This window comes from Pagrus pagrus, assembly GCF_965226575.1.
Source record: "Pagrus pagrus genome assembly, chromosome: 10".
NCBI lineage: Eukaryota > Metazoa > Chordata > Actinopteri > Spariformes > Sparidae > Pagrus > Pagrus pagrus.
Window position 1 is genome coordinate 2,573,965 of NC_140194.1, and position 23,453 is coordinate 2,597,417.

General features: G+C 42.6%; 1 protein-coding gene across 2 annotated transcripts; it reads left to right on the plus strand.

Moving 5' to 3' along the window:
* Positions 1–875: 875 nt before the first annotated feature.
* aass (aminoadipate-semialdehyde synthase) lies at positions 876–22,424 on the plus strand. Of its 2 annotated transcripts, none has more exons than XM_084365339.1 (24): positions 876–1,006; positions 2,250–2,486; positions 2,664–2,840; positions 4,280–4,364; positions 5,296–5,363; positions 5,450–5,596; positions 5,700–5,778; positions 6,663–6,790; positions 8,481–8,629; positions 9,293–9,415; positions 10,128–10,239; positions 10,433–10,492; positions 11,276–11,343; positions 14,650–14,771; positions 14,951–15,080; positions 15,435–15,545; positions 15,936–16,044; positions 16,524–16,664; positions 16,781–16,948; positions 17,447–17,542; positions 18,397–18,512; positions 20,384–20,472; positions 20,571–20,747; positions 21,128–22,424. In XM_084365339.1, exons 2-24 carry the CDS (start codon positions 2,268–2,270, stop codon positions 21,244–21,246), a joined length of 2,793 nt encoding a protein of 930 aa, XP_084221465.1. In that variant the 5' UTR covers positions 876–1,006; positions 2,250–2,267; the 3' UTR covers positions 21,247–22,424. The 2 variants fall into 2 exon arrangements, with proteins under 2 accessions (XP_084221465.1, XP_084221466.1); XM_084365340.1 differs by lacking the exon at positions 876–1,006 and adding an exon at positions 1,039–1,201.
* Positions 22,425–23,453: the final 1,029 nt, after the last annotated feature.

The window sequence follows — 23,453 nt, forward strand, 5'->3', positions numbered from 1 at the left end:
CAACCAAACTACAACCACTGCCTTCACTGTGTTTTAATAACTGGTAAATGTTCTGACTCTCTGAGTACTTTTCAGTAGCGTTTACTGGTGCAAGGCTATATGGACGACGGCATAACGCAGAAGTCTTGTACTGGTGTGGAAAGGTGCTTCATCATATTTTATTATGGCACACTGGATGTAAAAATATTGTATTACAGACACAGAAAATGCCTTATATATAATGATATGAGGCACTACTGACAGTAACTTTATTTCTTATACATTCCTTTCATATTCTTATATTGTAATTTGTTGCGAATTATCAGTCAAATCTTTTTTTTTTTTTGCCATATATATATATATATATATTGTGTGTGTGTGTGTGTGTGTGTGTGTAAAAGTGTATATATATGTGTGTATGTATATTTCAATTTTCTCTCTCTATATATATATGTATATATAAACAGTATATATATATATATATATATATATATATATATATATATATATATACACTGTGTATACACACACACACACACACACACACACACACACATATTTTTAAATTAATTATTAGTTTAAATGTTGAAAGCAGTTTTTTTGAGTATTGAGAAATTTGAGTATATAAAACTACGTTCAGAAGTCTGAAGGGAAGAAATATGAACACAGACTGAGAATTTTAAGTCAAGTCTGTCTTTTTTTAATAGAGCAGTATAGTATTACTTCATACATGCTAACATCAAATGGAAAAAAATACGTCTATAACCACAAAACTTAAATCAAATTAAAGACAAATTATCATGTCAGAAACTAACAGATTAATTTTATTTTGAAATCGTAACCGGAAGCGGAAGAGTGTCCCCGGTGTGTGTGTGTGTGTGTGCGTGTGTGTGTATGTGTGTGTGTGTGTGTGTGTGTGAGAGGTTGCAGCTCGCTCACCTCTGCGTGACTCTCCGGTGCTGTCGGTTACCCGTCGCTACTTTTCCTCGTCCGGAGCCGGCGAGGTGAACAGAACCCGGGCAGAAAGGTGAGGTGGACCCGGGCCGCCGCGTCACGTGCAGCCGACACTTCATTAATAGATGGATAACTTCATTAATTAACGGCGTGAAGTCACAGTGCTGAGCAGACCCCGGAACCGACTCGTGTGGCTGCAGTGCGGGTGTAAGCTACCGGACACTGCGAGCTAAATCAACACCAGACTCCATTAACATTTTGACTGATTGTGAGTCCGTCTGCGTGTGTTTCAGCGCCGACTGCTGCTCCAGTTCACTGTGTTATTATTGTACTCAGCGGTAATATATTGATCCTGGGGTTGTTTTGGGAACACACAGTCCTTCTGGTGTCAAATATTTACTTTATACAAGTTTCTGGTTCAGCGATTCATAGTTGTGTTGGATTATTTCACACACGGTGGTTTCCAGCATGAGGAGCGGTCCCTCAAGGACTTGCGAGATAAATGAGTGTGTGCCAGAGGCTTAAAGGAATATTTCAACAGCTTTGGGAATTGCTCTCTTGCCCTCATGTCTGTGTGCTTAAAGGAAAAGATCACCCCAAAAATTAAAAGTCAGTCGTTATCTCCTCACCCTCATGCTGAAGGACAACAGCTGAAGTTTCCACAAAACCTTTCTGGAGCTTCACAGAAAGAAAACCAAGCGTTCTCAGCTCGACTGAAGCAGCTGGGGACTTGTTTTAAAATGTTGCGGGTGCATCGAGGGTGTGAATAATAATTTTGGATCTCTGGGCTCCCACAGTCCCGGGTCACTCCCGACGAGCCACATGGAGCCAGTTAATGTTTTTTGAAACAAGCCTCCAGCTGCTTCGGTCGTTGAGGAGAACGCTGCACCGCTGGTCTGCTGCGAAGCTGCAGAAATGATTTGTGGACTTTGAAACGTCCCCCGACTCTCCATCAACATGGCGAGGAGATAATGATTGACTTTTTGTTTTGGGGTGAAAATAATCAACAGACCAGTCGACAGTGAAAATAACTGTAAGCTGCAGCCGTAGCATGAAGAGACGGAGAAGCAGCGGCTCTGTCTCCGAGTTTTTCTGGTCTGACTTAACCAACTGTCTGTCAGCAGCTCTCTCCCAGCAAACCTGACCTCTGACCTCTCCGCCATGTCAGTCCAACGCACAAAGAAAGAAACGCGCTCACACATCTATTAATGCATTATCTATTTGTAAGCTTTGCATGTGACTACACGACAGTTTGCGTCGCTTCTTGGCTGTCATAGCAGTGCGGTTGTCAGCAGTCTGTGTCTTTATCTGAGCAGGGCAGGGGGGGCAGAGTCATGTTCAGACTCCTCAGTCACCGAGGTCGGAGGATGCAGAGCTGCGTCGCAGCCCAGCGGCGCCACGAGCACCACAGGGCCGTCGTGGCCATCCGCCGCGAGGACGTCAACCCGTGGGAGAGGAGGGCGCCGCTGGCCCCGCGACACGTCAAAGAGCTCACCAACGCCGGCGTCAAAGTCATTGTCCAACCGTCCAACCGCAGAGCCATCCACGAGAAGGTGAGGCACTGAGATGTGTGAAAAAAACAACACATTTCCTCTAATTTCAACCCTCTTTGTATGTTTGGAGGCCAGGATCAATAAGTTATTGTAGCTGTTACTGTGGAAGTGTCAGAAAGCAGATTTGAAGTGCGAGTGCCTCTGCCGGCCGTTTAAATCCGCCTTTCTTGTCTTCAGTACTACCTGAGGGCGGGCGCCGTCGTTCAGGAGGACATTTCGGAGGCGACTCTGATAATCGGGGTGAAGAGGCCGCCGGAGGAGAAGGTGATTCCCAGGAAGACGTACGCCTTTTTCTCCCACACCATCAAGGCTCAGGAGGCCAACATGGGGCTGCTGGAGGACCTGCTGAAGAAGGTGAGAGCTCGAACGACCCCTGAAAACGATCCTGCGGCACACGACACAAATTTTATTTTGTTCCGTGAGTCATTTTGTCACTCTTCTCCAGTCGTATGTTTTACGTTGCATTGTGGGACACGTAGTTTGTCAGTGTAATCTTGAGGTATTTTTTTAAATTGTGTTTTTTTTTTGGGGGGGGGCGATGGCTTTTTGTGTCTTTTATTTGATAGGATAGCGAAGGAGAGGAGGGATGACATGAAGCAAAGAGCTACATAATTCACTTTTACTCCTACGTTTTATACTCAAGTACATTTATTGCCAGTGCTACTTAATTACGTTTGATATCAGTTACTTTAAGACTCAAACACTTCTTCTGTGGGTGACTTTCAATTTTACCAAAATAATATTTGAACACAACGTCTTTACTTTTACTCGGGTATGAATTATGGCTACTTGTGAAACACTGATTTACGCCCTGTAGAAAGTAATTTGTTGCACTACTAGTTACATCATGTTTGTGTTACAAGATCACCTCATGCGTTGTCACTTAGTTGTCCGACACCCTTCAAGCACTTCACAGGAACATTTTGGGGTGAGAACAGGTCTCGGAGAATCAAGGCAGCGCTGGTGCCGCCTTGTACAAATATTAATTTCCTTAAAGACATATATCCATAAATAAAATGATAAAAGAGACCTGGCCTTCCTGAAATGACGACATGGAACAGAAAACATGTCATAATGGCAGATTGCTGCATTAAACGGGTCAAGGTCTCTCAAACAAACCCGCTCCGGTCACTCACTTACTAAATCTTGGCTCCAGCTTATTTTGCATTTTTATCACTAGAAGGTCCAATGTCTAGAATAATAGTTGATTGTTGAGTCTCGTTCCCAACTTGTTTTGGCTCGGAGGCCGACCCAACCTACCAGCCCAGAGCGTCGGTATGTGAAGATTTGGGGATAAGACTCAACCCTCTTTCAAACTGGACCTTTAAAACCAGACTGCAGAGACTGACGAGCCTCTCCGCACGTTGCTGTGTCGAACTTCATGGACATCGTCTCTGAAGGGAAAACGTTAACTGACTTAAAATATGTGCGCTTAAATGATCAGGTTCACAGGAAATCTGAGAACATGTTAACATACAATGATAAATAAAAGGTTTGTCCTGAATGTCAGAATGGGGAAGTCCTCGGGTGAAACAGTACCCAGGGGTCGCTGCTCCATCTGAGATTAATATGTGGACAGCGTTAGTACAAACCCAGATCCAGTGGGAGACAAACAGCTGTCTGTTAATGCTGCGATGATCCTGATGTACAGGAGCAGTTTTGTCTTCTGTTCTGCAGCTGAGAGTTTGATGACGCAGATGTTTAAATACTCTTCTGTCTTCCTCATGTGTATTTATCTTTTCTTGAACAAAACTCATCTAAAAACTAAAACTAGATTAATTTTGTCTCCTCAGGAGGTTCGTCTGATCGACTACGAGAAGATGGTCGATGCTAATGGCTACCGGATAGTAGCGTTTGGTCAGTGGGCCGGTGTCGCAGGTAAGAAAATCCTCCTCAACACAAAAAAAAATGACAGTCAGGTTTTTGCAACATGTACCAGCCGGTCAATCATTTCTTTGGACTGTTGTGAAACTAAAGTAATGAGGTGATCCCCTGTTCAAACATTTCTGAATCAACTGGACCTGATTCAGCATGACTAACTAACTGCTGAATCAGTGTCGGTACTCTTCTCGCTCTGGTCAGCATTCCTGTGACTGGATCTATTCAGTCTGGATCAGGAAGAACTCGCATTAAAGGAGAAGTTCACCCAAAAATTAAAATATCAGTCTTTGTCTCCTCACCCCCATGCTGATGGAAGGTGGGGGGAAGTTTCGTCATCCACAAAACATTTCTGGAGCTTCACAGCGAAACAGTGTTGCAGCGTCTTCCTGAACAGCTGAAGTAGATGGAGACTTTTAAAATGTAAAATAACAGCTGGAAAAAACTTAAATGGCTTCAACGTAATCCAAGTCTCTGGAGGCCCCGAGATCCCAAACTGGTGTGAGAAGATGTTATTTACACTGTCAAGCTTGTGCACCTACCTCAGACGGGGTGCACGCTAACGCTAAGCTGAAACAACGTATTTTCAAATCAAATTGGGGTCGAGAGGCTTCTGCAGCTGCACGGAGCCATTTTATGTTCGTTTAGGTTATTTATCAACGTTTTAACCTTCAGGATTGTTTTGCGGACGCCTGACTTCCCATCGACGTGTTCGTGAAGCCTCACTGTCAAAAAATAAAATCACAAGCACCCTAATACACCCATAGATATTCAGTTATCCTCTTGAATGAACTTAAATAACTTTACAAATGTTCTGAATGATCCAACACAAGCCTGCAAGTTATATTTGCATCACTCCAGGAATACTGTGATGAATGGTTCATGTCAGAGTAATATTTAATCAGAGCTCATCTGTTGTTTGTCTCCGTAGGAATGATCAACATTTTACATGGACTCGGGCTGCGCTTCCTGGCCCTGGGGCACCACACTCCCTTCATGGTAACAGAACATTCCTCCTAAACGGGCCTTTCTTCGCCCTCGTGTGATTCTTATCGCATCACTTCTTATCTCTCTGCTGTTCCCAGCACATCGGCATGGCCCATAACTACAGGAATGTCAGCCAGGCCATCCAGGCAGTGAGGGATTGTGGGTATGAGATCTCCATGGGCCTCATGCCCAAATCTATCGGACCCGTGACGTTTTGTTTCACCGGTACCGGCAACGTCTCCAAGGTAAAATGAGATTTAAAATAAATGCACAGTGGCCTCAGAAATATGGACTCCAGTGAGAACTTTCTGTAAGTTTACTCGACTCCTTCCTTTCTTTGTCCTTCAGGGAGCACAGGACATCCTTAACGAGCTTCCTGTTGAATACGTTGAACCTCATGAGCTGAAGGACGTCTCAGAAACGGAAGGTATTCATACCCGTGATTACCTTCGTGCTTCAGTGTTGTGATGACGTGACGTGAATCTTGCTGGACAGACGATAAAACACCCTGCTGCTGTCTGATGGCTCATCACGCTGAGGGCTCAAACTACAGATTATTTTAATTATCGATTCATCTGCTGATTATTTTAACGATTAATTGATTACGTACACGTAGTGGATTGTATTGTTCTGACGCAGGATGGTGCTAAGATCCCCTTAATTGACCTCTTGCTACTTTATACTTCCACTCCACTACATTTATTTAACTTTAACTTTAGTTACAAGTTACATCAGAGCCTGATCAGCACATTCAGGTAAAGAAAACACTGATTCTGATAATCAGAAAAAAGCTGAATATCAGCTCTGATAACTGGCCGGGTCGCCAGCGCCAAGTTGAGTATCCGTGTAACTGTATGTTTAATTTGCTTGTACTTTTGATACTTAAGTACTTTTATTGCCAGAAAATGACTTTTAACACTAAAGTTTATGTCTCCTGAGACACTTATAGACTGTTACTCGAGTACTATTCTTACTTTGACCAAATTGATATTTTTAAATGATATCTTTTACCTCACAAAAACAGCAAAACAGCGATAAATATGATCGTTTTTGATCATTTTTAATCTTTTCTTTGCTTTGGCCCGGGGCCTCACTTTGGGCAGCCCTGATGTTAGAGTCTGAAATTCACACAGCAATCACGAAAAAGCTGTTTCCTAATAAACAACCAGGTTTTGTGGCCCATCCCTGAAGAAAACTCCTGAAAAACCAGATGTGCTCGTTGATCTCGCTTCATTGGTTTGGATCTCGTGGTTTTATTGTACTTAAACTGCAGACATGATGATTTACGTCACGTTGTTGTTTTCTTCTCAGATCTGAGCAAAGTTTACGCCACCGTCCTGAGCCGACATCACCACCTGATGAGGAAGAGCGACGGTATCTATGACCCCATGGAGTACGAGAACCACCCGGAGCTGTACACCTCGCACTTCAGGACCAGCGTGAGTCTACCTCCACCCCCCTCCTCCACCATCACCTCCACCCCTTCACTCCCTCCAGTTACAACACTCCTCATCCAACCTGCTCCCGTCAGTCACTCGGAGGCCTCGTCCTCTATTTCAGTCGGCAGCGCTCAACAGCTGCTGGTTGGTGTTTTAAGACACATGGCAGCTTCAACACAGCCGTCGTCCTGTTAAACTTTATGTCGACTTTCATCGAGAATGAAACCGATACATCAAGCTGATCAATAATCCTTCACATAACAAAGAACATGTTAAACCTTTTGATGTGAAAAAATAAGTTATATTTAAACAGAAAAATATGTTTTATGACCTTTTTATTGCAACTCAAAATCATTTATATTATTATTTTATCTTCCAAAGTTACGAGTCTCTGTTTAAATTGTATCAAATGTTTTGCTCTTCATTGACTTCTTGTTTCATCAGCTAATCGTTTCTGTTCTGCTTTGTATCAAAGCACGGCTGAATAAAATAGTCAAGCAGCGGATGACAAAATCTATTTTATTGAGCTAACACATCCGCTGAAGAAGAACGTGAAATACCAAAGGAAAACAAAACATCACTCGCGCTCACTGTCAAGGCTGCACAAGCCCTTAAAATTCTTATTTTAATAAAAGAAAATTCACCTAGCTGAGCTTATTTTTGGAGAATAACCACATCCTGTTTAGTATTCGAGCTTTGTTCAAAGATAAATTATCACGCCTGCTGTAGTGCCACCTATAAATGAAATGACAAAATATGAAGGTTTGTTCAGAGTGTTCGTTATTTATGGAAAAGTCGTTTGGAAACCATTTAAAGAAGATTACAAAAGAGAAAAAACTGAATAAGTTACTTTTTTTGTGCCAAATTTGGTGAAGACCGAATGAAACTGCATGAAAAGTCACGTCAATCAATTTACTTCTGTGCTTCACAGCTCAGGAATCTGAAGCAGGAATGTAAAGTGCATCGCGACAGTTTCTGTGTTCACGGCCGAACTTCTCACTGAAATCTGCTTTTGAGATTCGCTGCAGACAAAACAACGTCGAGGTCATCACAGGTTGAAAAGTTTGGAACTGATCTGAAATGGATCCATTGAATACTGAACCCAACATGAGTGAGCTGATGTAGAAAAATAAAGAGGAAGGATCTAAAAAGTCCCGGTCCATAATAGATGAACCCCGGCTCAGGTCCCGGGTCGGGTCTTTAAGGAGTTAAATGCCAAAATGTTGAACCAATTCCAATTGATCCTGAAACTAATCATCAGAATAATCGATAAGGACAATAATTGTTGGTTGCAGCCCTCGGGCCCCCTTTTCCACCAAATTTCATCTGTCAGCTTTTGAACATATCCTGCAAACAAACCAGGACACAGAACCTCCTGGTAGGAGCCACTCCAATCAGAAACACAGGAACACCGGTCAATAAAAGTGAGTTTAAAAGGACTTAAACCTCTCATCCAAGAGGCTTCTTCAGTTCTAGCTAACTGGAGGGGAGTTGCAGGCTTTTAAACCCTGTGGGGACACTCCCACACAGAGTTAAAACCCTGCGACTCCCCTCCAGTTAGCTAGAACTGAGAGGTGAAACGACTTCAACAAACTGAAACAAAGTTCGGTTGCCTACGATACAGCGCTCCGTGACCTGGATGACTGAGAACCTTCATCAACACATAGTGTAAATGTTGTGTTAACCACAGGTGGCGCCCTACACAACCTGTCTGATCAACGGTATTTACTGGGACCCCCACACGCCCCGACTCCTCAGACGACTGGACGCCCAGAAGCTGATGAGACCGTCTAAAAGCTTGCATACAGTCACCGAAGGATCGCCGGGGCTGCCTCACAGGTAAGAGCGCTGAGTCTGAACATCACCAGGAGGCCGTTCCTCTTATTCTCCTCCCTCCTGTTTGCTCCCGACTCTGTTCAGCAAGAGTCAACCAGATCCTTGAACTTGTCACTCACCTTAAACGGATCGCTGCACCAGCCTGTCTGCCTCTCTGTCTGTCTTACCCGCCGACATTTAGCAGCTGTTTGAACACACTGTTTTAACTGAGTTCACCGTTTACACTCAGAAACTAATGCAGGCGACGCAGAGGAAGTCACCAGACTGCATTAAGAGATGTTGAGTCAGAAACATTATACATCTTTTGGACCTATTTGAAAGCAGGGTTGTCCATATACTTTTGGCCATATATTTTAAGAACATGAAGCTGCCTCTCGAGTGTTCATCCATTGAGTCATTTTCTCTGGTGAGTGATCGACATTGCAGCCTCACAGGGCAGCAGGTTTATATTTCCAGTAGTAGAAGGTGAAATGATCTTCTCCTGACACACTGACGGCTGAATGTCTGTTCCAGTGAATGGGGTGTGTGTGTGTGTGTGTGTGTGTGTGTGTGTGTGTGTGTGTGTTAGCTGCTTTATCTCCACAGAGGTCAAGAGTCACATCTTTATCTTCAGCCGTGTTTACAGAGTGAGACCTCTTCAACACCGCCTCCTCTCTTTGTCCACAGACTGCTGGCCATCTGTGACATATCTGCTGACACCGGAGGCTCAATAGAGTTCATGACCGAGTGCACCACCATCGATAAGCCTTTCTGTATGTACGACGCAAACCAGCACATAGACCACAACAGGTACGGCGCTAACACTCCTGATCTTTGTCTTCTCACCAGCATCACCTGCTCCTTTCTGTTCAGTCTTCTGCTTCTACTCGTCTCATCTGCAGGCTGCCGTTTGTCAGTTATTATTGTCCTCGGATTTAAAAATCTTTATCTCAGGGGGGAAAAAATCTGTTGCTGTAAGGCAGCAGTTGGTCATAGAGTCGTGTGATCTGTAGTCCTAAAACCCGGAAATCAGATCCGGTTCCCTTTTTCTCAAAGTCTGTGAGGTTTGTTGAATGTGTTTTCAGTCAAATGTGTGAAATAAGGTGTGTGGTTTCCACAGGCTGAAGGTATTTACACGTTTTATCCATCATTAAATGTCCACAGTTTAATTATAAAGCTCTTTGTGTGTTAAAAACTGTTAGCGGTTGCTAACAAGTGTCTAAATGAGACTACAGAGGTTGTCGGGGACATTAAACGTCCTCACAGCGAACACAGAGACTCGTCTCCTCACTAGTCCGTCTTTACAGGCCCACTTTAGTTACACACTGTTCTCACTCTGACTTTACAACTTGTACATTGATCAGTTTATAGAAAACCTGGATAGTAACTGTGCAGTAAGACTCTTAGTGGTGGAGACGTTCAGGTCATGTGACCGTGATGTCCTCTGATGAAGACGTAATGTTGGTGCAAGCAGTATTTGTGTTTCTAATCAGTAAACAAGATGTTGTTTCTGTCCCGGCAGCGTGGAGGGAAACGGGTTCCTCATGTGCTCCATCGACAACCTTCCTGCTCAGCTGCCCATCGAAGCCACGGAGTACTTCGGAGACCGACTCTTCCCCTACATCTGGGAGATGGTAAGACGGTTTAGGGTGTGAGCGGAGGTGAGAACAGCCGGTGTTGTCGAGGGGTTTCTGTCTCGCTCTGTGCTGCTTTCTTGGTTCGGTTTCTCTGGTCGGGTTTGCTGTGGGAGAGCGCTGCAGCAGGTTTCTGAGGGTCGGTTTCTGCCAGTGTCTTTTCTTTTTACATTTAGCGTTCTGTCATTATCAGCTGCCATCAGACTCCACCAGGCCGCTGGAGGAAGAGGAGTTCAGCCCGCAAGTCAGAGACGTGAGTAACGTGATGTTACTGCTGTTATTTCCACAGTTCACGATTGTAAGTGTCATTTCAGAAATCAGAACGATATCTTTGTTTTCTCAAGATAACCAAGTACTTAACTTGTAATCTCGAGATAACGGCATTAAAAAAACAAATACTTCCGAGCGTGGCTGCTCTTGACTTTCGATTCAACTTCCAACCACCAACTAACTTTAATATCTATCTAATATCTATCTATCTAACAACAACAGATCACAGGTGCTTGTTTTACAAATACATCCAAGTAAAACAAATTACTGGTGTGAGAAAATTCTTTTAATTAAAATACAATAATTTGTCATTTAAAAAATACAAAAAGACATTTTAAATAAACTGATGTCACGTTTTAGCCATTTATTGCCTCCAGTATTGGATTTTGTTGCCAGTTGTAGAAAAGTGACAGACGGGAGCTCCGCGATTAAAATGAAGTTGTTAATTTGTGTTATTTAATTTAGAATTAAAGTAACTTTATGTCGACTGTATCTGTTCTTTTATCTCCTCATGTAGCCGACTCTGATTTAACATCAAACACAGATCATGTCTGAAAACAGTTTGCTGATGGAAAAATGTTCCACATATTTCATGTTATAAATGAATAATCGATCATTGATTCAAGACTTAAAATTGGCCTCCCTAACACTGACCATAAGATCTTTTTATTTGACGAGATTTATTTTACCGACTGAAAATAATGAACACCAACAACAAGATCTCTAAGATTTGATCTCACCCTTTTTATTTTCTTCTTTCCTGAAGGCCGTCATCACCTCAAACGGAGCGCTGACCCCGAAGTTTGAATACATCGAGAAGCTTCGAGAAAGAAGGTAAGAAGACAGGAGCTGTGAACACGTTATCATATACGCTGCTGCAGTTTTTGTAGAATCTGTAGCATGTGTTTGTATATTTGGGGATCCGTCTGTATTTCAGCTTGATTTTCATTGAGTTATTTTTAAAAAAAAAATGCTTTGGAACAAACCTGTTCTATCTACGAGTTAATGCAACCAATCTGTGGATGAAATGTCTAAAGATTACGAGACAGGTAACGTTCAAACTGTTTGTAACGTGTCATAATGTAGCTGACCTGTGCCAACCTCTATAAACAGTAGTGTAATCATTACAGTACTGCTCTGTAGTCTCCTGTTGTTGCTGTTGTCCCTCCTTAACTCCTCTTTTAGTGTTGCATTTTGTGTTGTAGTGTCCTCAAGCCAGCAGCGCTGAAAACTGGACCTTTAGCGATTAACACCCACCGTGTGGTTGTTCCCGCACAGTGCTGCCCTCTGGTGTCTGCTGTGCCAGCCTGCCTCTGCATTAACACCTTGCATGGCTAGCGTGCTAATAAGCCGCAGCTGCTAGCCAACGTAACACACTGGACGCTTGGGTATCGAGGGGTAGAAACATCTTTTCTTCTCACTTTCACTCTAAAAACCGCCGTCACCCCTTCCTGTCGCTTCAGTCTGTCTTGTTTCGTCTTGTAGTTTTTTAAGTTTGGACAGCCGGCTTCACCAGAGTCACATGAGAGGATCACGTCTGAGACGGGAGGTGTTTAGCCTAGCTTAGCATAAGGACTTGAAGTGGAGGGAAACTGCTAGCCTTACTGTTGTTAGATTTAGATTTTGTATGTTTCATGCTGATAAAACGAACGTTTCTGTAAATGGAGTCTGGTGGATTTGGCGATATACTCGACCGATTGCAGAACTTTTTGTACCTTTTTTAGTTATTTACGTTTACGCCAAGAAATGTAAACATAACTTTTAAAAATACCAGAATTTCCCTTTAAAGCCCAGAAACATTAGTTAAACCTGACCTGCACCGAGCGGACACAGCAGAGGGTCCTTTATTGTTTTAATTACCTCTGACTAGATGCCACCTTTTTTTTTAATTTATTTATTTAGTGTTTTTTCTTTCGAGCTAGGCTAGCAGTTTCCTCCAGCTTCTATGCTAAGCTAGGCTAAAAACACAAAGAGATGAAATCGATCTTCTCCTCTGACTTTGTATAAGACAGAAAAACACATTATTCATCCGCATGTTTGTCATTTTACTCGCAATCTGTGAAAATCCTCATCAGCATTCAGTGACGTTTTATCATTTTAATCTGCTTGGATTAATTACTCCATCTATAGTCTGTCGATTGATTACACATGTTGCTTCTTGTTCAGCCCTCGCCGCTTATCTGCAGCTTCAGTTAATGTTGCTTTTGTTGCATTTTAATGAGCTTGTCAAATCTATACCGACTCCATACCTCTTCTGGGTACAGTAATCATTTTTTGTCTCTTCAGCTTATTAATATTCAGGCTCAGTGCAGATTTGATCTTCTGTGGCTCTTTAACAGCTTGGTTGAGGAGATTTCAGCTTCGTCTTGAGACTCCAGTCTAAGTGTTTTTCACACCAAAGAGTCTTGCTGGCTCATATTTAGGCCACCTCTAAGACGTGATGAGGTTTTCTTCCTAATTGTCTAATTTTTTTCCAGACAAGCCATGCCACCAAATCTTAATCCTTTTGATTGAGTTTGGCTCCTTAAGATATGTAAACTTGGGGAGAAATCTTCCTGAGGGAGCGGCTCTCTTTTCTTTTTTAATTAATAAGACGATGCTCGGCGGCCGGTCAGACCTCCAGTCAGCCCCGCTGCGACGCGTGCATGTGTGCCGTGTCGCATCCAATTAGGCCAAAGCTAACGAGTCCAGGGGTCTGACTCCTGGGGGGTGTGAGGCGGCTGGTGGAGGGATATTAATGCCACAGGTCAGTCGGGTTGGCGCCTGCATTGTGTTGTTATTGTTGTTATGACGAGCACGCAGAGACGATGCACTCACTAGACTTTCATTGTCACTGTGCGTCATCAGTGTGACTGTGCAGGAGATGAAACTCAGTTATAGATTATTGTATGTAGGTTAAGATGTAACCTACAGTAACAGCCCTGATCGAGCTGCTTAGTTGTCTGATTTACTTTATAAAAACAACAAAACTCAACAGAAATCTGCAGATTTTCGTTCTGTTTATTATTTGATTGGTTTATTTGATTTATTATGTTTTGGATGACGCCTCCTCATGATCATCCTCCTCTTCCTGCTCCTGCTCCCCCCAGCCTGGCTCTCCTTCCTCTTCCTCTCCCGGTTCAGCCCAAATCATCATCATCATCAGTCAAACCGATACTTCTAAATTTAATTCGATCATTGAAGCGTCGCTGCCACTTTGACTTTGTACACACTGTGTTGCTACAGCGCAGGAGTTCGACACTGATCTGAGATCTGATCAGACAAATATGAACTCACTTATTTGAAAAAGCAAAATCATTTTAACTGAAATTTTCAAGCCTTTGGGTCCATTAGTCAGATTATCTTAAGCATTATAAGAAGTATTCATTGTGATTTTACATGACATCGTTTGGAAACAAATGTTTTATTGCACAGTTTCCCATTTTTTTCTCTGTTGTGCAGCTTAATTGCATCTCAGGGATTCTTCAGCAGTCTTGTCTGCTTGTATTTGCTTTTCTACTGAGGTAGTGCACAAGAACCGACTTTGTCCAAGGAGTTACTTCACTGACATTCGAAAGGAAACGTCAGTACTTTCCCTTGTTGTGTGCACAAGATAAGATAAGACTTTATTGATCCCTCACACAGGAAACTCACTTGTCGGAGCAGCTCAAGAGTCAAAAAGCAGAGAGGAAAAATTAAAGATACATAAAAAATGAAACAACACAAAGCAAAAATATACACACAAGATGAATATATACTTATTTCACCATTATCATTCAGAATTTTTTTTTTTTAAGCTTGAAGATGAATTTAGACTAAATCAGATCCCAAATTAAGATTTTTTTTGTACTTACCTGTTGTGCAAAATGTGTAAAAAGTCAAAGTTATGTGGCTGATTTATTTATTTAGTTTAATCTTTACAGGCTTGTGGGTGACTAGACTGGTTTCCATTCAACTTCCTATGTCGAGTGACATAAAATAAAAAACCTCCTCTTTGTTTTAAAGCAAATTTGATGGACAGTTAAAATCATGACTTAAGTTATTAATCCAAATTTTGTGTGTTTAACGTCTCAGCTGTTGGATGGTAACGCAGTAACTTAGACCCATTGATGTTTTTATTACCTGACGTGTCTCTGAGTCCGTGTGTCTGATGTCCTTCAGGGAAAAGGCTCAGATCATGAAGAAGTCGGGGATGAAGCGCGTTCTGCTGCTGGGTTCAGGATACGTCTCCGGACCGATGGTGGAGTATTTGACTCGTGACGAGAAGACCCAGGTCACTGTGGGTGAGTTTGCCTTTGAAATATGTAGCAACATAATCGTAGATCAGATCGACTTTACGTCTCAAAGTCTTGACTGACTGTGACTGTAGTAATAACCACAGTGAATCCAGATCTTCAGAGCTCTGTCCATGTATGACCTTCCACTGACCCTGTTTCCTGTTTCTTCTCTGCTTGTTTTATAGCGTCGATGGTGCTGAAGCAGGCGGAGGAGCTGGCAGCCAAAAATCCAAACACCATCCCCGTGATGCTGGACGCCGGCAGCCAGGAAGGACACCTCGACTCTCTGGTCAAAGATCACGACCTGGTCATCAGGTACCGCGGGAGACAAATGTTTTCGTTACAGGCAGAAAGACAAACTGTTAAACGGAGGGATAGAAGAAGTCGTCTGTCCACAAGTTATTATTTATCCTACAGCAAACTTGAAATACTTGACAGCAGCGTTGTTAATTCTTATAAATTCTGAAGTAGTACTGTAACTAGGTGAATATAATGATGAGCTTTTATTTTTAGATTCTCTACAGTTGCCTTTTACCTTTTTTAAGACATATTTTCTGGCCACACCCCCAAAAGGGGATAAAGGGGATAATTTTCATCATCCTTTGCTAAATGTTTCTTAAATGAATCAGCTATCTTGTCCTGACCTCACATCCTCCCTCTGCTCCTCAGCGTGCTGCCGTACTCCTTTCACCCACTCATCGCCAAACACTGCATCAAGAGGAAGGTGAACATGGTGACGGCTAGCTACCTGAGTCCTGCCATGAAGGAGCTGCAGAGCAGGTGATGGTGACCGAACACTCAGCAGGATATATTAACACGTGTGCAGTTTGACACTAGAGGGACATTTTTACATTCATCTGCTGGAGAAACTTGACTAACATGTGATCATGTGACACCATAAGCCAATCATGGACCAGTATGATACTTTTTCAAAACAAAACTTAATTTAAAACAAGTACACTGGTTTAGTGTGGTGGTGTGTTCTGTGTTGCCTAATGAAAATTTAATTTTCAGTGTTTTGAATCAAGAGATACTGAAACTGTGTGTGTGTGTGTGTGTGTGTGTGTGTGTGTGTGTGTGTGTGTGTGTGTGTGTGTGTGTGTGTGTGTGTGTGTGTGTGTGTGTGTGTGTGTGTGTGTGTGTGTGTGTGTGTGTGTGTGTGTGTGTCAGTGCGGAGGAGGCGGGCATCACCATAGTGAATGAGATGGGACTGGACCCGGGCATCGACCACATGCTGGCCATGGAGTGTATCGACCAGGCCAAAGCTGACGGCTGCACTGTGAGTCAGCAGCACACACTCTGACTGTGTGTGTGTGTGTGTGTGTGTGTGTGTTAATGATTGTTTGAACACATGCAGGCTTCCTGGCAGTCGTATTGATCCGTTAAACAGACCAACAGTCCGTATGTTCACATTGCTGAATGTCTCACAGAAACAGTCGACGTCAGACAGCTGATGTGCTGCGTTTTTTTGTTTTTTTTTCACTCTCTCTCTTTTGGTCTCGAGTTCTTGACACCTGTCACCTTTAAGCTGTTCATCTAAAACAGTCAGGACCTGATTTTGACCTGGTTCAGACCCGAAGTAAAAGTGACAGTTACTGACAATTCATTTTTTATTTGGTGACTGTTGGACAAAACTAACAAATCACGACTTGCTGTTATCGACGAACAACTGCCGTGAAGTTTAAAAAAGGAAACGATACAGTTCTGGAACAATCTGTTGATTAATCATTAAGAAAATGAGTTGACGGTGTCGTTCAGGTGGAGTCGTACAGCTCGTTCTGCGGAGGTCTTCCTGCTCCTGAATGTTCAGACAATCCTCTTCGCTACAAGTTCAGCTGGAGTCCGTACGGCGTCCTCCTCAACACCATCAACCCCGCCATCTTCCTCAAAGACAATCAGGTACGGAGGCCTCAGAGGACCAAAACTTATAAACAAGCAGAATGTTTTTCTGTAAAGTTGTTCCCCATCATTACAGTGCTGTGATCTGTGTGTGTGTGTGACCCGATATTGTCCAGGTGGTGAGCATCCCGGCCGGCGGCTCTCTGATGGACTCCACCACACCGATGGATTTCCTTCCTGGTTTCAATCTGGAGGGATTTCCAAACCGCGACAGCACCAAGTACGCCGAGTCATACGGCATCCAGACGGCACACACACTGATCAGAGGAACACTGCGCTTCAAGGTACCACACACACACACACGCACACACACACACAGTTTTTCTGCAGCACCCTATTTTCGTTTAAGTTGGTGAAAGCTGCGACTAACAGATTATTTCTTTATTGATTAATTTCTTACTTGTTCGGTCAGTCAGTTATAAATCACAGAAATCAAGTTGAGGCCTGTTGAAATGTTTTGATTTGAAGTCTGAATGTTTTTAATATTCAGACATGAAACGGAGAAAAGCTTTTTATCCTGATAATTCAAGTAATGTTCATAACTTAAACATTACGACACATTTTGAATGAAGAATGAAGACATTTAAGTTTCAGGCGAACAGCAGTGAGAGACTTTTCCTACAAAAGTCTAAATTTGATCTTTTCATCTTCGTAAAATTCAGACAAATGAACAACAGAAAACAAGAAGCACTCTCCTAACTGAACCTGATTTCTCCCAGGACCTTTTGTTTCTTGTCTTCATGTCCGGTGTTGCCTCAGTGGAGCTCTCGTTCTGTTCACAGGGCTTCTCGAAGGCCATGAGTTGTTTTCTCAAACTGGGTCTGATCAACAGCGAGGCCTGTCCCATCCTGCACCACACTGCATCCCCGGTCTCCTGGGTAAGAGCCTCCTCTGAGCCGTGCCTCCCACCTCTTTCTCCAGTCTGTTTTGCAGCTCTTCCACTTGAAGCATCTGACTGTAGAAGTGGGTTTGCTGAAGAGTCTATTGCTGTCAATAGCTCATCAAGGCTGCAGTGAGCCGAGGCTCTCTGACACTGATGAGACGAGCTTTGTCCTCTTTTATCTCTTTCAGGCGAAACACCAACACAGAGCTGCATTTTCAGAACGTGTTTATCAGAAATCAAAGCATGATGAAAGATTTTCAATCATTCCACAACACACAAATATTGTGTCCTAGTGTCCTAACACACAATATTTTAAAAACTGAAAGAGGAGCTAGGAGACAGCCGAGGAGCTGAAGAGGAGCTAGGACATAGACTAGGAGCTAAAGAGGAGCTAGGAGACAGCCAAGGAGCTAGGAGACAGACTAGGAGCTAAAGAGGAGCTAGGACACAGACTAGGAGCTAGGAGACAGACTAGGAGCTAAAGAGGAGCTAGGACACAGACTAGGAGCTAAGAGGCAGCCGAGGAGCTAAAGAGGAGCTAGGAGACAGACTAGGAGCTAAAGAGGACCTAGGACACAGACTAGAAGCTAAGAGGCAGCCGAGGAGCTAAAGAGGAGCTAGGAGACAGACTAGGAGCTAAAGAGGAGCTAGGACACAGACTAGGAGCTAAGAGGCAGCCGAGGAGCTAAAGAGGAGCTAGGAGACAGACTAGGAGCTAAAGAGGAGCTAGGAGACAGATGTGAGAGCTGACAAAGAAGAAACAACATGTGAGGCTGAAAGTGTTTGAACGTGTCAGTGGTGGAAACATGGAGGACGTTTACAGACACTGATCTGTTCTCTCCTCTACAGAAAGAGCTCCTCTGTAATCAGATGGGATTGTCTTCTTCGGTCTCCCATGATGCCTTTGAAAAAGCCGCGTATGAACGCATTGGAAAGGACGACTTGGGGATGGACAGCCTGAGATGGTGAGAGACTGCTTCCAACAAGCACCCGAGGGTGAAATCAGGTCCTTTCTGAACCTTTGTGTTCTAATACTGAACCAGAACCCTCGAGGGTCTAATGTGTAGCTTCAATACCGCCATGGAGTATCTGGAGATATGTGGACAGAGGTTTACAGATGTCCAGGTTGGCTGATAAACTGCTACATGTTCTGTGTTTTAAATGCTGTCAAACATTGAATACAGAAGCTTCAGTAAAGAGTTACTTTCAGCCTTAGCTCAATTATTTACAGTCCAGAAGAGCAGCAGGTTTTTTTTCCTAAAAGAAAAATGTTCTCGAAAATATTTTTCTCCTAAATATATTTTTTGGTGTTTTCCACATGGGGGGAAAAAAACGTGTTTTTATTTTTATTTTTTTTATTTTTTTTCAATCGCTGTCACACATAAAACATTTGTATATTTTTTTCATGTGGTTTTTTTTCACTTGCAAAAGTTTTCACAAAAAAATTATTTAAAAAATAATTTACAATTTAAAAAATAAAAAATAAAAAATAATTAAAAATCTAATAATAATAATAATAAAAAAAGAAGTATTTATTTTTTCTCCTGATTTTTTTTTTTTTTCTTTTTCATGTGAAAATAAAATGTAGGAACTCAAATCGTTCAGAACCAGTTCTCGAGTCATAAACACAGGACAGAAAATAGTTTTAGATCGGACTTAAAATAGATCACCAGAAAAACATTTCCTCACTTGCCCCTCAGGGCTTCCGTAGAGAAGGCTTGCTGATTCTGATTGTTATCTGAATACAGTGGATCGAAGATGCAGCTTCGGGGACCTCAGACTTCCTGTTCTTCGCAGATGATGTGGTTCTGTTGGCGTCATCAGACCGTGACCTTCGTTTTGCACTGCAGCGTTCAAGGGCTGAGTGAAAAGCGGTCCTGATGAAAGTCAGCACCTCCGGGTCTGAGGCCTCGGTTCTGCTGCTATGTTGTGCAGATAGTTATGATTTACTTCGTCGGTTTTTGAGTTGCTGATCAATTGAAGGAGTTCAAGTATGCTGTGCTGTTTTCATGAGTGAGTGTCACCTAACCATCACCCTGATATAAAAGGCCAACACGGACTAGAAAGACTACAACATAGAGGTAAGGCTTCAGCATCCATCCAGCATTTGCTGCCTTCGCCTCTGACTGCACTTGAATACCTCTAGATGGGCATCTTGCTGTCAGCCCCTTCGTAGTGCTACACACTTACTCTTACTCTGTCAGTATGGACGAGCAGAGCTCAGAGTTTCAACCCTGTGAAGTTCTGTGATAATTCTGAAACTACTTTTGCCTCGTGATGCTGACGTCTGCTGCTATTCAAAGTCACTGTTGGAGCTGTGGATGGCGGGCTGAGAACAAGGCCAATGCTGCTCCTCTTCTGCACACGTTTTTACTTCCCTCCCTAATGAGGACGCCTGAAGTGGTGTAGCGTGCACACTCTTCAATTTAAATCAACTTTTCCAAGGGTCTCTTCAGACCAAGGCTCCATGCTGCCATTGTTCTGCTGCTGCTGGCGGTGAAGTGAAGAGGGCCATGCTGGCATTGAAACGTAAATTCCTCAGACGGTAAAAGTGAACTGTTGGAAACATTCCATCTGTGCCGTTAAAAGAGTAAAAAGCCAACGCGCTCGCAGCTCAAATTGAATGACTTGTTGTTCATTTATTCAATTCACCAGCAAAACAGTGACAAAAAGCAACTGCTCATCTCTTTAGATTTAGCCAAGGATGTGTGGGCTGCCGCAGCGCTGCCGGGGTGTTAAATCAGAGTAATTTTCTTTTAAAGCTTTTAAAACAGCTTTGCGAAGGTTATTCTATTGTGAGGAAAAATCTTGTTTTTTGGTCTCTGTGTGTGTTCAGGTTTGGAATGCTGAGCGACGAACCGGTGCCGCACGCCGACAGCGTGCTGGATGCTCTGACAAAACATCTGGAAGTCAAACTCTCCTTCGGTGAGACACAAACTTATTTTATGACCACTATTACCACTAATCAGCGCTACATGTAAAACTAGCACATAACCTACTCACGACTTCTCTCCCGTCGTCAGAGAAGGGCGAGCGAGACATGATCATCTTGAGGAACGACGTGGGGCTTCGCCACCCAACTGGCGAGCTGGAGACCAAACACATTAGCCTGGTGGTGTACGGCGACCCCAACGGCTTCTCCGCCATGGCCAAGACTGTGGGATACCCAGCAGCCATTGCTGCTCGCATGGTCCTTGATGGTACGTGACTTTAGTCAAGAGGATTGAAATTAAATTTGATCAAAAAACAATAAAAATACTACAAAACAATGAGACTAACATTGTTTTTTCTGGTTAGCCTGTGAAGCTAATGTTAGTTTTACCCATCAGTCTGTGAAGCTAACGTCAGTTGTCTTTGCAGTTTGTGAGGCTAGCTTTAGTTTGTCCTGTTGGTGCGAGAAGCTAACGTTAGGTTGGTTGGCTTGTTGGTTAAGCGAACGTTAATTTTACCTGTCAGTCTGTGAAGCCAACATTAGCTCATCCTGTCGCTGTTAAATAAACTAAAATCGGTTTGAACAGCAGACACGATTCTGAACAGGTGAGTTAGTTTGAAGCCTAACTCGTGTTTGTTCTCTCTGCAGGTGAAATCACTACGAAGGGGCTGGTAACTCCGGTGACAAAGGAGGTCTACGGGCCGGCGCTGGCCCGACTGAAGGAGGAGGGACTTCACTTCATGTCCAAGAGCACTCTTGAGGAGTAGAGCGAACAACGCCTAAGATGATGTACAAAATCCACATGCTATCGGCTGCGTGCACAAGCTTCATCCTCTCAGACTGTCCTGTCTGTCTCTGATAGTCGGTGTTTAAGGTCACAACATTAACTCACTGCCGGGAGCTGATACAGTAAATACTAATTATTGAATTAGTCTTTCAAATATTTGAAAGGTATGAAAGGTTAAAGGGAGTCAACAAAACGAAGATGTCAAATGTTTTAATCCCCAGGAGTTATTTTTATCTTATTGAAATGAAGCGTTGTGACTATTAGGTGATGCTTTACAACGTGTTGGTTTTAGGTCAAAAAGCTAAAAAAAAAGGCAGCTTGTGCAGTTCGATATTATCAACCTGAGTTTGGCTAAATTCGCTCACGTGTGTTTGCTGCCGTCGACTGTTTCAGAGAAAACTTCTTCTGTGAAGATGTGCAAAAGGTTGACGGATTAAACACTATTTAAGGCATTAGAAATCTAAAGCATTAGAGGAGGGAGAGACATAAAAAAACATGGCTATGAATTAATTCAAATTCAAACAAACCAGCTCAACACTGCTCGAGTCATCGAGTCATGCCCCCGGCTTCTGTCGAGCTCGAGGTAAAGATCTGGATGTTTAAAAGCGTGAATACTGTATTTATGAGACCTGAGTTAAGTTGCCTAGATGAAGTATTTTTCTGCTGCCTGAGAAATATTTATTTTATTTAGGGGTAGGGTTTGGTGACCTTGTAAACAGTCTGTTATAAGCTTTAAATAGGTAAAAAAAAAAAAAAAAAAAGCTATAAGAGTTATTTAACCTGAGATCTATTTTTTAAAATGATGTATCCATATCTGATATGTAGCTTCTCTGTTGGCTTCCAGAAGGTTGAATCAGTAGATTTGGTTTTGTTCCTGTCAGATATCAAAAGTTGAATTTACATAAATGACGTCACAGATTCAAAAGGGAACAATTCAAACAAAATCAAATCAAATGTTGACATCACAGAATATCAATCCGAACATCCGTTTCTTTCACACACACGAACACGCTTTTTGTTTTTCTTGTTTTGTTGTTAACGTTGAGTTGAGTCATGTTTACCGAACACACTTTCATTTAAACAAGCTTGTTGTCAGTGAACATTTTTGCTTTCTGAACATGTAAAAGTGGTCACGTGAATAAAAATCCTTCTGTCACATTTCTTCTTCGTCTTTTACTTTATAAAACTGATAATTGGATTCCCAATGTAAAAAGAAAATCTAAAAAGCAGTGGTGGACTCGGCAAAGGGCACCAGCAGTATGTGGTGAGGCACCAACACACAAAACAGGAACTTGAAGGGCTTCCAGGAGGGTACTTTACCAAGTTTTATCTACCATACAGGCATCCAGGAGGGCACTTTACCAAGTTTTATCTACCATACAGGCAACACTTGTCACATTCACACACACATTCATACACTGATGGCAGAGGCTGCCATACAAGGTGCCAACCTGCACATCAGGAGCAATTTTGAGTTCAGTATCTTGCTCAAGGACTCTTCGACATGCAGCTGGGGGAGCCGTGGATTCAAACCAGCGACCTTCCAGTTACTAGACGATCCACTCTTCCTCCTGAGCTCCAGCCTTTTCCTAAACAAAAAGATGTCCTTGTTAACTACTTCATTCTTCCTTCGTCTTCCTCCACAGTGAACAGAGGTGTAACGGCTTTGAACTGTGGCTGGCTGCGAGGTTCAGATCTCTAAAAATAATCCGTTTTTAATTAACAAATGTAAAAATGTTGAAATGTGAGAAGCTGGAACCTGAGCATCCGTCCAGCATTTTACTAGAGATGACTCGAGTCGACTTCACTTGACAGAAAACAAATGTGAGGACTTGAAAGTTAAAGACTTGTGACTTGACTTGAAGTGAGACATGATGACTTAAATTGTCTGTGATGGTTTTGTTTGTTAGCTAACGTTAGCTTCTGGAACCAGCAGGAAAACTCCTTCCTTTGTTTTCTACCAGGGTGAAAAAATAAATATATTTTCTAATATAAACCATAAAAATATTTAAATGTGAGAAGCTGGGCTCAAAGAATGATTAACATCTTACTCTACCACAGATGTAGAGACAATACGACTCGATCGACTCGTCTGTTTTCATTATATGTTGTATAGTTTTTTTAGTCGGGCCGTCAGAAAGTAAGAAAGTCATTTGTTTTTTGTTTGATTACATTTATTTCTCTGAA

Coding starts and splice junctions, on each gene's coding strand:
- aass (XM_084365339.1), top strand. CDS start 2,268: ATGTTCAGACTCCTCAGTCACCGAGGTCGGAGGATGCAGAGCTGCGTC. Junction 5,779..6,662: donor GGACGTCTCAGAAACGGAAG/GTATTCATACCC, acceptor TTTTCTTCTCAG/ATCTGAGCAAAGTTTACGCC. Junction 15,546..15,935: donor ATGAAGGAGCTGCAGAGCAG/GTGATGGTGACC, acceptor TGTGTGTGTCAG/TGCGGAGGAGGCGGGCATCA.